This window comes from Aspergillus pseudoviridinutans (assembly GCF_018340605.1).
Source record: "Aspergillus pseudoviridinutans IFM 55266 DNA, scaffold_4, whole genome shotgun sequence".
NCBI classification, from domain to species: Eukaryota; Fungi; Ascomycota; class Eurotiomycetes; order Eurotiales; family Aspergillaceae; genus Aspergillus; species Aspergillus pseudoviridinutans.
Window position 1 is genome coordinate 3,295,880 of NW_025091284.1, and position 13,934 is coordinate 3,309,813.

General features: G+C 50.1%; 5 protein-coding genes across 5 annotated transcripts; 3 read left to right on the forward strand and 2 right to left on the reverse strand.

The window, feature by feature from the left end:
- Nucleotides 1–475: 475 nt before the first annotated feature.
- ish1 (double-strand break repair enhancer MSC1) lies at nucleotides 476–2,270 on the forward strand (the record flags this gene model as incomplete). Its single annotated transcript, XM_043302483.1, has 5 exons — nucleotides 476–560; nucleotides 637–687; nucleotides 743–890; nucleotides 949–1,740; nucleotides 1,796–2,270. 5 exons carry the CDS (start codon nucleotides 476–478, stop codon nucleotides 2,268–2,270), a joined length of 1,551 nt encoding a protein of 516 aa, XP_043158418.1.
- Nucleotides 2,271–2,761: 491 nt separating this feature from the next.
- On the reverse strand, nucleotides 2,762–3,294 carry Asppvi_006583 (cytochrome b5-like heme/steroid binding domain-containing protein; the record flags this gene model as incomplete). Its single annotated transcript, XM_043302484.1, has 2 exons — nucleotides 2,762–2,992; nucleotides 3,058–3,294. 2 exons carry the CDS (start codon nucleotides 3,292–3,294, stop codon nucleotides 2,762–2,764), a joined length of 468 nt encoding a protein of 155 aa, XP_043158419.1.
- A 1,323-nt stretch (nucleotides 3,295–4,617) lies between these two features.
- On the forward strand, nucleotides 4,618–6,369 carry Asppvi_006584 (uncharacterized protein; the record flags this gene model as incomplete). Its single annotated transcript, XM_043302485.1, has 2 exons — nucleotides 4,618–4,772; nucleotides 4,830–6,369. The coding sequence occupies 2 exons, from the start codon at nucleotides 4,618–4,620 to the stop codon at nucleotides 6,367–6,369; spliced, it is 1,695 nt and encodes a 564-aa protein (XP_043158420.1).
- Nucleotides 6,370–6,942: 573 nt separating this feature from the next.
- Asppvi_006585 (translation machinery-associated protein 7) lies at nucleotides 6,943–7,281 on the reverse strand (the record flags this gene model as incomplete). The annotated part of the gene is made up of 3 exons (XM_043302486.1): nucleotides 6,943–7,037; nucleotides 7,111–7,200; nucleotides 7,260–7,281. The coding sequence occupies 3 exons, from the start codon at nucleotides 7,279–7,281 to the stop codon at nucleotides 6,943–6,945; spliced, it is 207 nt and encodes a 68-aa protein (XP_043158421.1).
- A 589-nt stretch (nucleotides 7,282–7,870) lies between these two features.
- Nucleotides 7,871–10,429, forward strand: Asppvi_006586 (putative serine/threonine protein kinase (Prp4); the record flags this gene model as incomplete). The annotated part of the gene is made up of 3 exons (XM_043302487.1): nucleotides 7,871–8,601; nucleotides 8,655–8,884; nucleotides 8,964–10,429. 3 exons carry the CDS (start codon nucleotides 7,871–7,873, stop codon nucleotides 10,427–10,429), a joined length of 2,427 nt encoding a protein of 808 aa, XP_043158422.1.
- Between the last annotated feature and the right edge of the window lie 3,505 nt (nucleotides 10,430–13,934).

Genomic DNA, 13,934 nt, shown 5'->3' on the forward strand with positions numbered 1-13,934 from the left:
CCGGTTGTCTTCAAACCAAGCGGGGTCCTAAAAAGCAAAAACCTCTGCAAGAACAATAAGGTGTTGCTCATTGAGGCTAGAGCTCAGAGGAAGCTCTGCGATGACGCCAGTACTTGGACTCACAACACAAGAAGCATGGAAACCGGCTACCACTCAGCAGCACCTACGTCACTCGTCTATCATCTCCTCCAAATGCATCATATTGCCAACATCTGCTCGCTCTCAGTTTCTCTTTCGACCTCAATTCTCATACCATTTAAGTACTTTGTATCCCTGAAAGATACGTGACTTTTTTATTGTTACTTTTCCTCAAGAAAGCACCCCAGCAGTCACCCCCCCTTGTAAGCGACACCCCCTTCATTCACACCTCAACTAGAGCTTCAACGGGCTTCCTCTTATTAACATCGCCACACAGGATCTATACGGATCGAGATTTGCGCTCATATAGGAGTGATTAGAGGAAACTACCTCCAGGATGAGACTCAATCTAGGCTCCAGCCTAGTGTTCTTCCTCGCGACCACGCAGGCGGTCGGAGCGTTCAACTGGCTCAGCAAAGCAGGTGTGTTTGAGGCAATCCATTTCCCTTTAATCTCAGTTGTCCTTCTCAGGCTCTCGTGTTAACCATGTGACTCTAGCTTACAACAAATGGCACGAAACTGAATTGGAACGATGGCTCTCCGATCATGGTTCGCATTTTCCTCGTCGATACCCTAAGCATACACGCGGCTGACGATGATCCAGACATCCCTTATCCCACCCCGGCCGACCGAAAAGATCTCGAAAACTTGGTCAAGGCCAACTGGGACTCCAAGGTTCAGAAGCCTCTGGGACATGTAGCCGAGAATAGCGTTGACCAGTGGCATCATGCCAAAGAATGGATTTTTGATACGTGAGTAATCTGCATTTTGGACGTATGATTGCAACAATCTCTGCTAACACACCCATAGTTGGTCAGACTCTCATCTCAAGGCATTCCTTGACCGCCATGGCGTTCCTGTTCCTCAACCTCGCAAGCGTGACGTGCTCCTGAAGGCTGCTCGTGAAAACTACGAGGCCATCGCGAAAAAAGTTGGCGAGACTGCGCACTACCCTGGTAATTGGCTCTACGAGCACTGGACTGAGTCCGATCTGAAGGAGTGGCTGGATGAGCGTGGTTGGCCTGTGCCTCAGCCAACAACCAGGGACAAGCTTATCGCGTCTGTTCGTCGCCATGCCAGACTAGCCAGTCTGCAGGCGCGCAACATCGCGGCCTCCGCCACCAAATCAGCCGAAGCTGCGCAGTCGAGCTTGAGTGAGGCATTGTTCAACGCTTGGTCAGACTCCGATTTGAAGAAGTTCCTTGATGAGCACAACGTCAAGGTGCCCCAGGGCTCGAAGCGTAATGAGCTTATTGCTTTAGCCAGAAAGCACCGTGCCTCTCTTGTGAGTCAGGCCTCCGTTGCTTCCAAGACCGCTTCCGAGTCCGCGACAAGCTTGATCGGCGCTGCTACGTCCAAGGCTGGCAACCAGTACACCCGCGCAAGCGATCTAGCCAGTTTGAAGGCCCAGGATGCATTCGATGCGGCTGTTGAGACATGGTCAGACTCTCGTCTCAAGGCCTTCTTGGATGCTCGCGGAGTTCCTGTTCCTCAGTCGAGCAAGCGCGACGAACTTCTTGCCAAGGTCAGACTGAACAAACACAAGGCCGCAACCGGATGGACTGCCTGGACCTTTGACACCTGGAACACTGACCAGTTGAAGTAAGGAAAATCCCCTTGTCCGTGCCAAATCACATTTTTCTGACTTCGCTCGTAGGAAATACCTGTCTTCCATGAACGCCAAGGCTGCTCACCGCGCAGACATCACCCGCGACGAGCTCATGAAGCAGGCTCAGGAGGCATACGCTAAAGCCTCCAAGGCTGGAGGAGCAAACCTGGCATCTGCCACCTCTTACATGGCTCAAGCCACTGAAGCAGCCAAGGACACGACGTTTGACACCTGGTCCCGCTCCGAGCTCAAGGCATATCTTGATTCCTATGGCATTCCCACCTACCAGGGTTCTAGTGTCAACGAGCTGCGCGCCGCAGCCAGACGACATGCCCAATACTTCCGATACGGAACCACTAGCCCACAGGGTATCCTATACTCCAAGCTCCAGGAATGGTCCCAGTGGGTCATGGACCAGCTGAAGATTGGAGCCTCGAGTGGCCGAGCTCAAGGCCAGGAGGCCGCTGAGAAGGCGAAGGCTAAGGCTTCAGAGGGCGCCGAGAAGATCCGCTCGGAACTCTAGATTTTCTAACGAATGACGATTGTATTTTACTTTCATTTATGAGGTTTGCAGGATGGGGTTGGACTGGAGGCTTTTCTTAGGTTAGTCTTGTTTTCATGGAAGTTACGATGATTCTGAAATAATCTTTGGGGCAATCTTTTGCAATGTCACAATTACCATGCAATGTTTAGTCTAGTAACAAGGAAAAGTTATTGAAAGATTATGTAGACCAATGTTTTTAGTTCAACTGCCTCTGGCCCCATAAATCATTTGCTTTTGATGGTAGCATCTGCCGGCAGAAGGGTGAAAGTGATTGAACACAAACATACTCCGTATATCATACCATGAAGATCCCTTTCTAGGCATCACCATCAAATCCGAACGCTTCTTTTATTGGTACTCCGCTTTGTATGGTCCTGTCAACAGCCCGACGCGGTAGCTCACCAGACAGAGGGTAAATGCGCAGCCGGACACGTTCCTCGTAAACTTGCTGTAATAGCGATAGACACCGTTCACGACTTTGGCGCCTCAGGATCACCCTCTGCAACCAACTTACCCACAACAAGATACTTCTCCAGGAACCGCTCCTCCCAGGACTGAAGGTTCTCCAACTGCTCTTCGTTGAGATCTTTGAGGTCGTCCAACGGACCCTTTAGATCTTGAGTGAGCATCTCGACATCGAAGCTCTGGTGTGCCAACCCACGCGATGCGTCGCGACCGGCAAAGTTCTCGTATGGTCCGCCCTGGAGTAGACAACGGGCATCAGTTGATTGGTCTTGAAATATCAAGGTCTAAGGTGCAGGCATACAGGACCGTAGAAGTTCTTGCCTGGGGTCACGTCGAAGACTCGTCCACGGACGGCAAGGTAGACGGGCTTATCGCCTTCACCATTGTACTCGAGGAGGGTTGTTGGTGTGAAGGTGCGGAAGACGACGGGTGGGGGAGCTTGCGGGAGGGTGACGGGTGCCTTGGGGCGAAGTTGCATGTAGACCAGGATTGCGAAGAGAGACACGAGGATGAGGTTGATGGGGGTCGCAATTGACATTCTTGACCGATGGAGACGTCAGCCATGTTCATGTTCAGGGCTTCTTGAGAGGTGCTAAGGCAAGAACATACACTTCCGCGGGCGGGGAAACGGCACCGTCTCCTGGAAAGTGGTAAGCATTTGGTTCTATCCAAGTTTCGGCGAGGAGGAATACCTGCTGAAGCCATTTTAAAGTGTGGAAAGCGACTAGTTGAGTTCTGAGTTGACTCCAAGACGGCTCAAGTCGACGTCGAGACGGGACGATGATGACGATGATGATATGGAGTCCAGAAGTCGAGAGTAAGCCGTCATGGCGGACGTCAACTTCGGCTTCCGACCGTGGAATTTGCGGAGATTGCCTAGTACGGTTAAGGTATTGGCCTACCACACGCTTAATTAATATTACCACCGGCTGTGGCGGCCTGATTTTTGAGGAAGCAGGGTCCCTAACTCTGATATTTTGATATTACGTAGTTCATCATTGAATTGTGATGCTAGTTATTTTTAACTTCAATAGTCGGATGTATTTCCAGGTATTGAAGCTTGGACTTGAAGATAAGGGTCTCAGCCGTGTTTACTCCTGAATTACCTTTGCTCCTCCGGACTCTACTCCCTTAGGTTTAGAGCCATAGATTGATGGTCCTAATAATAAACCACATCAAAATTAACTACAGAGTTATTGTTGTCACAGGGCTCACAGCCAAGTTAGACTAAACTACAACAGAAATCTGAAACAGTGTCATCTTACTTTAGTGCCAGCAGAGAAACCATGTGCTCAGTGCTGTCATGCTCACTCTGTCACCAACGTTTTCTTTTCATCTTCTTCTTGTTTTGATTGATTGATTCATTGCTTGCTTTCATCATCCGCGGAGGGGTTCTGTTGGTCGTGCTCAGCAGCACGTTGTCGGGTTTCTTTCTTTCTTCCTACCTTTCTATCCTTTCCTTTTATTGGTTTGACTGATCACGCCCTCAGTCTTTCTTTCGGTCTCTCTCATATTGTATCACTCCTTGCTTTCTTCCTTTGCACTTCCTTGGATACACTTCATTCCCAGCCAGCTTGATTGGAGCTGCTCGAGCCTTCTCCAGCTGCATTGACTCCTTTTTTATACGGTGACATGCGGGCATGTCAATGCGTACGGTCAAACCAGGCTGATTACCTTCCCTAAGTTGGGTGCCTTCATTCCTTCTTCTCTCGCTTTGTAGATAAGAGGTAAGTCATAGTGAATACTCCTGCTCTCTCATATTTCTCTTGATTCACCTAAGCGAGTCTCCCGAATCATACCTACTTCGGGGAGAACACTAACCATCGGACTATCGATCAGAATACTTCAAACTTCGGTCAGAATGTGGGGGAAGGTGTCATTTCATCGCTCGCGGAAACCAGTAATTGAGACCCCAAAGTTGGTCAACGAATCTTCAGTTGATAACGTGTGCCAGTCTTCGGGTTCCGATGCTCGAATGGGCGAGAAACTGCCCAAAGGCCTACCATTCGTATCACAGTAAGTGTAAATTGCAAGTGGCTGTCAGGTTGGCGGAGCGTCTGCTGACAATCACAGGTATTCCTCAGACTCGGCCTTTTCTGCGAATAGACCAGAGTCAGGTCGTCGTGTTACTTCGTCCATTTATTCTCGGGACACTTTCGACCACAGTCGCCAGCGCTCAGTCACCTGGGACCATCAGAACGATGGCAGGTTTTATCAAGATCCCGAAACTACCTCGGAAAACTTGAGTATAGAGATTTCACCTCCGGACTCGCCCATTTCTATTGGTCGCGCATATCACAGTCGAGGTAGCTCACGTGTCTCTTCTCTCGAGATTGAGTCAAATCACACGTCCAACGGAGAACACAATATCACGAAGTTCCCAAGCCATTTGCCAGTCCCACGTAAGCGGGCGGGCTCTGCGCAACCTGACAACAGACCGTCGACGCAAGGTCTCTCAGGTCAGAATCGCACAACACGATGGGATGGTTTCTCCGGTGCACCAACCACAAGTCACTCAGATAAATTCGCACCCAACCTTTCCACAGATATCTCCTTCGGATCACAACACACAGGATCAAGCAACGCATCCAGATGGATCAAGGGCCATGGTCATTCAAAAGAACAGGACACAGAGGGCCGGCAACGGTCATCGTCAAAAACTGATAATCCCTTTTCTCTAGCAGCGCGTGAACCTTGGAAGGGACCAAGTGGGCGATCTCCGATGATAAATCCGATCCAGGAGAAGCCAAGGGAGAGATCGTCATCACGTGTCCAACAATCAAAGAATAACGATCGCAACGATCGATCAAAGGAAAACGACCGTGCATCTCCAGACTATTCATACCTCGGTTTCGTCCCGTCGGTAGTCACAACAATTACCGGAGGCGCAGATAATACCCTAGGACCGGACAAACACCAGCCTAGCAAAAGTCGCCAGCAACCATCAATTGCGAAGAAACCGATACCATCCATCAGTGCGACAAGCGATGTTCCACCCCGTATCGAAATTCCAGGGGCCACTCTGGAAGCCACCCTAGCTGAGTTGAAGCTGTCCACCGGAGACCAGGCTCATGCACCCGTCAGTCGGTTCAGTGCAACCACCTGCGCCACAACGGAGAGCGATAGCCCTACACCTAGCCGTCGTGAGAGCGTCGATGCGGCTTCCCAGTCTACAGAAAACGCACCCTCAATTATGTCCCGCAAAAGACCCATCCCCAGTGCCGCGGCTCCCGGGAAGAAGCCAACCAGGAAGCCAACCCCTTCCCAGGCTGACAATGGCAAGGACCTCCCCCCATGTCCACCAGAACAACAAGCTCAAAACCGCATTGAGATGCTGGAAGCAAGGAGGGACAACCTCGCACGGCGTAGGGCAAACATTAACACAATAATTCACGAACTGACCCAGGTCATCCAGCCCAGCTCCATTGCCTACGACATGGCTGCCCGGGATGAGGTCAAGAAGACTGTCACCAGTCTCAACAACGAATTAGCCGATATCAAGAGAGAGGAGCATGAGATCGGCATGAAGCTATTCAGACTTTGGAAGAAACGCGACGAGCAAGACTTGTATGGTGGAGGCAGCGGTTTATGGGTAAAGCGGGTGACCAGCTGAAGGAAAGCCCTTTTTTTCAGTCAATTTCGGGTTCGAATTTCTGCTTTCGAGTGTTATGATTTGACTTTCGTTGGTAAAGTGTCGCCTTCTCTGATTTATGTTCCTTTGATTTCCAGTACACCGCCTCTGAATGTGTGTTGGTTGAGCCATACCCCTTTCCGTTCTTTGAATACCCTTTTTATTGGCGCGACTCAGTTGGGAGATTCGCTCTTCGCGTTACTGTTACACTGCTGGCAGATCATTCAGATTTATCCTGCAATTATTCAAAGGGGCGCCAGTGATACCCATTCCGCACTAATAAGAATTTCTGATCTCGAAGTTCAGGTGTCGTATTTTTCTTGCGCGCTATGGATCGGCATACATTCTGCTGATTAAAGTAAATTATGCGCGCTTCTCTCACTATTATTGACATGCATTGATTTGAAAATGATTATCTCTCAAGAAGTGAATATGCTCGGGTAATAAAAGTTGCATAATCAATGCCAACATGGATGCGCGCCACTGGTGCGGTCGTAGATCATCATGGCTCGTTGTATATCATAACGATGATTCGCAGATCATTTGAGAAACAATTTATTTCTTTCCCGATTTCTTGATACCCTGCTGCCCAGTGTTCAGCGGGCCTTTGCCTTTCGCCTTTTCCAACAACTCCTTCTTCGCCTTGGCTTCTATTAATCATCCGCAACAGTTAGCAAATGCGCCGGGCCAGTTTGCATCAGCGTACACAAAGGGACAACATACCGGCTCTCTGTCTCTCCTTGAAGGCCAGATCGTCCTCATCGAGGTCCTTCTTCTCCTTCTTGGCTGCCTTCAAGGGTTTGGCCTTGCCGCCTGGAAAGCAGATGAGTTAGCTGACTGTATCGCATCATCCACACGGGGACACGACATACCTTCTCTGCTCGCACCACCCATTGTGTAGAATGTCTTAGAATGAGAAACAGATGAAAATAGTCGCTAGAACGAGATGAACGACGGAGATGGCTGCGACGTGGGGAAATGAGCGGATAAAAAAATATCAAGAAAAAGAGGAAAAAAGATGCTTATCAGCGGGCGGGGTGGCACTAGCGCCCGAGCAAGAAAGCCAACGGGAAAACCTTGGAGTCAGTCCGTCACCGCCTGCCGCCAGGGAACAACTGAGACTTTCTCCGTCATGTCCTGTCTCATCCTCTCTTGTTCATCTCTTCAAAGTTCTTTTCTCATCCTTAGGAGCTATCAAATTTCTCCTTCTCTTCAGCTTGAATCTTAGAACTCCGAGTGCTGTTGAAGCGAGATTTTAAAAAGGCACATGCTTCGTGCGAAACGGTAGTCAAGTTGGCAAAGGCCGTGGCATCACTAGCCGGTTGGACTTTCTCAATACACTTTCTCCATTAACTGATTGTCTGGAGCAACCTTGCTAACCGGAGTTCTGTTCCTCTTCTCTTTGAAGCTGCGCGTGATAGCCACGATCAAACTCTCAGACCCTTTGAAATATTGAAAATCCCGTGCGCGCTCCATCCTTGCAATGGCGTCACGTAGGTCGAGGTCTCCATCGACCCCTTCTGAGGGTGAGATCATCGAATCAGGCTCAGAGACGAAGGCAACTACGTCGCAACTTCCTCTTAATGGCACCAGCGTTGACCGTCAAACCAGAGTCAGTACATCGTCCGCCCTCAGGTCTCCAGCATCTGTAAGCAGATCGCCGCGCCGACGGACGTCCAGGACGAGGACTTGGTCGCGTTCGCGATCGCGATCCCGCTCTCGCTCGCCCTATCGAGACTACCGAGGGCAGAAACGTCGACGCGAGGATGACTATCACGAGAGGCGTTATCGACACGAACCATCTCGAGGCGGAGGTCCCAGGCCTAACAATGACAGACATTATAATCGAGGCCCTGCTGCCCACGTACGCTCTAGGCCTTACCACGATTATGACCGAGACGATTATTACGGTGGTGGTCTCCGGTACACGGACGACTATGATCGACGTGGGGATAAGCGACCCCGGACTCGAAGCCGGTCACCGTACCGGGAAATACGAAAACCCAAACAGTACTCGGGTGACGAATGGGATTCCCATAGAGAGGGCAGTGTGGCATCCCAGGGTACTGGAAGACGAAGGTCATCTACTGAACAGTTAGTGAGCGAACGAGGGAACCCTCCGGTCGTCGCTCAAGATTCTAGACAAGATGCTGAAGTTCGAAAGAATCAGGTGCAGCAGGTTCCTTCTCTTCCTTCCTCACGCATTGGAGACAGGTATAGTTTCCCTTTCCTTTTTGAGATCCATGCATGGCTGACTCGGACTCCAGTGCAACTACGCCCGCAGTTCAGGAAAGTCAAGACACTGCAGAAGAACCTGCTGAAACGCTCGATGAGGCAGCTCGGTTAGAAGCTCGCCGCAGACGGCGCGAAGCTATCAAGGCAAAGTATAGAGGTCAAGCAACGCCTCTGCGTCTGCAAGCACATATTGGTGCTGATACGGAATCATCTACGCCGACTCCGAGCTTGGATGCGATGCGATCTAGTAATGCTGCTTCAGGTGAGCTTTTCCTCCGCCTACTCTGATGGAGTCGTGGAATAGTTTGAAGATAGTTGAACTAATACCGGTTTATCAATAGTCTCTCCACAACGGTCGGCTTCCGAACCACCCAACGATAGCGCTGGTGATGCTTTCCCAGAGTTTGGAAATGATGCTGATATAGCTAATCACGATGCACCTACGGACGGTGCAGATAAAGATGAGCCATCTGCGGCGGATTACGATCCGACCATTGACATGAAAGCAGAAAGACAGAAGCATGACGCAGGAGACTCCAATGGAGACGTTTCGTCGGCTCGCTACGACGAAACGCAGACCGCCAAGCAGGATGTTCTGATGCCAGATGCCCCCCAAGTCCAGCCACCCGAACCCAAAGCGAAAGATCCTTATGATATGTTCGCGGAGGACGACGATGACATGTTCGCGGAAGATAAGCAGGAAACTACTCAACCAACACATGCCTCGGCCGTGCCGGTGCCTCAGCCTCAAGAGCTCGACATCAGCATGATGGATAACTGGGACGATCCAGAAGGGTACTATAATGTCCGGCTGGGTGAGTTGATCAACGGACGATATCATGTACAGCAGAATTTGGGCAAGGGAATGTTTTCATCCGTCGTTCGGGCAACAGATGCCAAAACCGGCGGCCTTGTTGCGATCAAGATTATCCGCCAGAACGACACCATGAGGAAAGCCGGATTGAAGGAAATTGGCATCTTGGAGCAGCTTCGCGAGGCCGACCCGGAGGATAAGAAGCATGTCATCCGTTTTGAACGACATTTCGACCACAAGGGCCATCTGTGCATGGTCTTTGAGAATCTCAGCATGAACCTACGAGAGGTCTTGAAGAAATTCGGACGGGACGTGGGCTTGAACCTACGCGCCATCCGAGCGTATGCACAGCAGATCTTCCTTGGACTCAGTCTGCTTCGAAAGTGCAATATCCTTCATGCCGACTTGAAGCCCGACAACCTGCTCGTGAATGAGCAGCGTAACGTGCTCAAAATGTGTGACCTGGGATCGGCGTCACCGGCGACGGAGAACGAAATCACGCCGTATCTAGTCAGTCGATTCTACAGGGCCCCGGAAATCATCCTTGGGATTCCGTACGACCATGCAATCGATGTTTGGTCGATAGGCTGTACGCTCTTTGAACTGTACACAGGCAAGATCTTGTTCACCGGCCGAAATAATAACCAGATGTTACGCTCGATCATGGAATGTCGTGGGAAATACCCTCCCAAACTTCTCCGGAAAGGGTCGCTGACCCACCAGCACTTTGATGATATGCTCAATTTCCACAGCACGGAAGAAGATAAGATTACAGGACGTCTAGTTACGAAAGTCCTCGATTTCAAGAAACCCACGCGTGACCTCAGGACCAGGCTGATGGGCAAAAACGCCAAAGGAATGACGGATGGTGAGGCAAAAGAACTGGCGCTGTTTGTGGATCTGTTGGACCGCTGCCTGAGTCTCAACCCGGAGAAGCGGTGCACGCCGGCTGAAGCGTTGAAGCATCCGTTCATTGCGCGGCCCAAGGCATAGGCAGTGGCTTTGTGGGTGTCACAACTGCGACATACTATTACGTGATTGTATATACTACTTGGTATTTTCTGGCATGAGTTTGGCGTCGGTGGGCTTTTTTCCAGGCATGCGCGTTGAATTGAGTATCCCGATTATCCTGATCATCGAATGAGAGTAGTATGATCGAACGATCAATCTACAGAGTAGGTTCGATAGCCGTTACGGCCTACGAGGCGGGAATAGGGCCGGGAGCTCAACCCTAGACGACAATCAGGCAGCACCATGGTCTTTTGCCATTGCCACTGATTGCCGATACATTTGGCCAGAAAACTAGAGAAAAATATGTAGATCATGAGGATAGGATAGACTGACAAAACCACGGAGCATGCCTGCCTGTCGCCGCCCGGGACGGACGAGGGCAAGTTGAATTCCATCCGATTTGGTGAGGCATCGGAGGAATGATGATGACACTGAACATTGATATCGGGGGGCGGTGGCAAACCATGGGCGTAGAGCATCGCAGCATCAGACACCAAAAGACGATCGAAGGGTCGATCACGCGGCACAATTGTCTATCACCATACCTATTGTATTATCTAGTCTAGGCAGTAGTTGATGAAAAGGGGGTCAATATTACAAAAAGGGCGACAGACAAATGACGTCTGGTGGCCGTTTACAGTGGAGACGAAGCAGATATAGACTTAGCAAACCACACAGTACACACTGCGGAGAATAAATATACTCTGAGTACATACACTAGCAGATGGATGCGGTGGGTTTGCAGGGATGATGACGCTGTAATCTCCAATGCACAATGATTATTGCAGAGTATGAAGGTGATCAAATAGATAGCGGGTTGAATCACGACTGGTGATATTCTATCTAGCCCTTGCTGCTGGTTTGCTGGTGGTGTTGTCTGAGAGCATGGACCAAGCAGTACTCGGTATGTACTTAGGCCCTGTTCCTAGGTCGACAGGCCAGACACTGTACGGGGTACCTATGAGACAAGTATGCATGTATAGAGTAGAGTGGGATGCATGATCGTCTGGGGTACATTATTGCTCTGTAGTGATAGGATAGTGGCTGGGAATACTTGATTTAATGATGTATCAGATTGTCTGTGCTGTATAGAGCACCCCATCTATTAATGACAATAACGGTAGAGATCTTTTCCCCTTCTTCCTATCAGACAGTGTTGCTTCATTTCACCCCACTCCTCATCTCTTCTCTAGTTTCCTTCTACTTCTTTCACTTATTGAGAGCCTTGCATCCTTTTTCTTAACATCCCTTCTCTAACATTGGCAGCGTGCGTCCCGGATTGTAGTTGGACCTTCTCATTGATGAGAAGACTGCGACAGATGTAACTGATATCCTGGATACTCTGATAGCCAGTGGAAACCAGGGAAACCAGTTCGTACGTGAGAGTCGAAAGGTAGTAAGCCGTTGCTCCAGATGCTTCAAGCCCTGTCACACGAGCCTACATCAACCAGCCCAGGGCAAAACCCAGTGCATTAGTATCGGCCCCAAGCCGTCAGGTAAGCTCCTGGCAGCCAACACGCCTACGCCGCCCACAATGGACGGTGCTCCTATGACTTCCCGTCTTGTGGCGCTGTATGTCCCCTGGTCCCAATGAGGGGGAATATTGTGCACCAGGTGGTTTAACACTCCGTAGTCCGTACTCCGTACAAGACCTTGATCCTTCCATATTCCGTGCAGACTGTCAGACACGGAATGGACGCCTTGCTTTGACAAGTTATGCGACCAGGTGGACCCATACTCGGTCTCTAGCATAGCTCAGCCAATATGCTCCACTCCTCCGATCTGGGCGTCTCCACCAGCAGCTCTCGGACAGCAAACGTGGCAACGAAAGAACCAATCATCGACTCTCCTAGCTGTCATTCGCTGGGGTTGGGCGTTCTCGAAACGGACGAACTGGGCTAATCATTGGTCAAGGCGGCCCTCCATGATTGCCTCACTTTACCATTATTACCTTACCTACCAAGCTACAGTGCTCTGTGCCACTTGAACCATCCATCTCAACCAGGAGGAACAAGGTTTCAGCTTGTTGGGGTCTTAGACTTTCTTTGTCGTTGATCGGGAAGGAAAGAGACGGTGTGTGGAAGGTTTGATTGACACCTACCTAGATAGTCACATAGTCTCGTTCATCATCATTGTCATTCAATGACTTCAGAATTGGCCACCACCAGATTCAACCAGCTAATTGTGTACTTGTCCTGGTTATTGCGAGCGCATATCATATCCGAGTACGGAAGATCCTTGCCGGGGAGGAGGACATGCCTCCTTGGCTTGAGTGCTGATTATGGGCGGCCCCAGTGGCTGGATCTGACCAGTTTTGCGTTTGGGGGGTTACCTTATTAATTTGGTATCTCCTCTTTCTCACCTCCGTCTTGATTGACTAACAACTGCTAAGGGACTCTAGACCAGCTCAACAGAGTCCAGTCTTCAATCTCGACCGCGACTGTGGGGAACTGAGCTGGCAAACACCGCAAGTTCGTACACTGTAGTACTTGAGTAGTACATCAAAGTTGGACGTATAGGCACAAAAAGAGAATCTCATACCCATCTAGGCTGAGCTGCAACAAGCAGGATCATCAAATAAGGCTATGCGCATGGTCTTCATCATCATGAACGGAAAAGTGGGTCAACCCCATTCTCACCTTACGAATATCTCCTATTCGAAGCTCCAGACTCCAGGGCAATGAGATTACCATTGATCCATGAGGCTTAATCCTTGAGACCATCGCCAAGGCTCTGTTCATAGGTGAAGCTGGCTAGGAGTGGCGCCTAAGGAATCCTCCTGCGTATGACTTGCAAAAAAAGACAAGGCAACAGGGCGTTCCATTATCATCACCATCCTGCTGGAAGATGCTCCAATCACAACACCCAGCGCGGATGCGTCATCCATGGGGTTCCGCATTCAGCCAATGATGGGACTGCGCCACTGCAAGTATGGGTGGGACTATCTGCATAGCTTAGGTGTACCTGTCACACCCTTCACCGCCTCCATCAGGATTTCCAAGGCCAAACAGCAAATAATCAAAGGATCTGCGGATCGAGTCCTTCCTGTGGTTCTGGAGTTTGTACAGCCACGGCAACTGGTGTTGTCGCCATCATTCGGATCCAGACGGAGGCTAGCCGTTATGGTCTCAGCCTATCATGAGAGACTCTCGGACTTGATAGGTGCAGCCATCTCCCAACTTAGGTACCTACCTACAAGTCCATCTAATAAGAGGTAAAAACGATATGGCAGAGAAAATCAGTTATGACCTTGTGACGCTGGAGAACATCATCGTTCGGAGCGGGATCTCAGGGTCTCTCCACGCACTGGCGGACATTTGAGACACAAGTGTTTTGCCTCCCTAGCAATTGTTTCGTAGCACTTGTGCCTCAGAACCTAGGTCTTGAAACTTGAAAATACTACTAGTCTAATTTACCTACGTAGCCGTTGGACTGATTTAGAGTTGAACTAGGATAAGCAGCGCAGTCCTTTTCGGCTGGATGATTC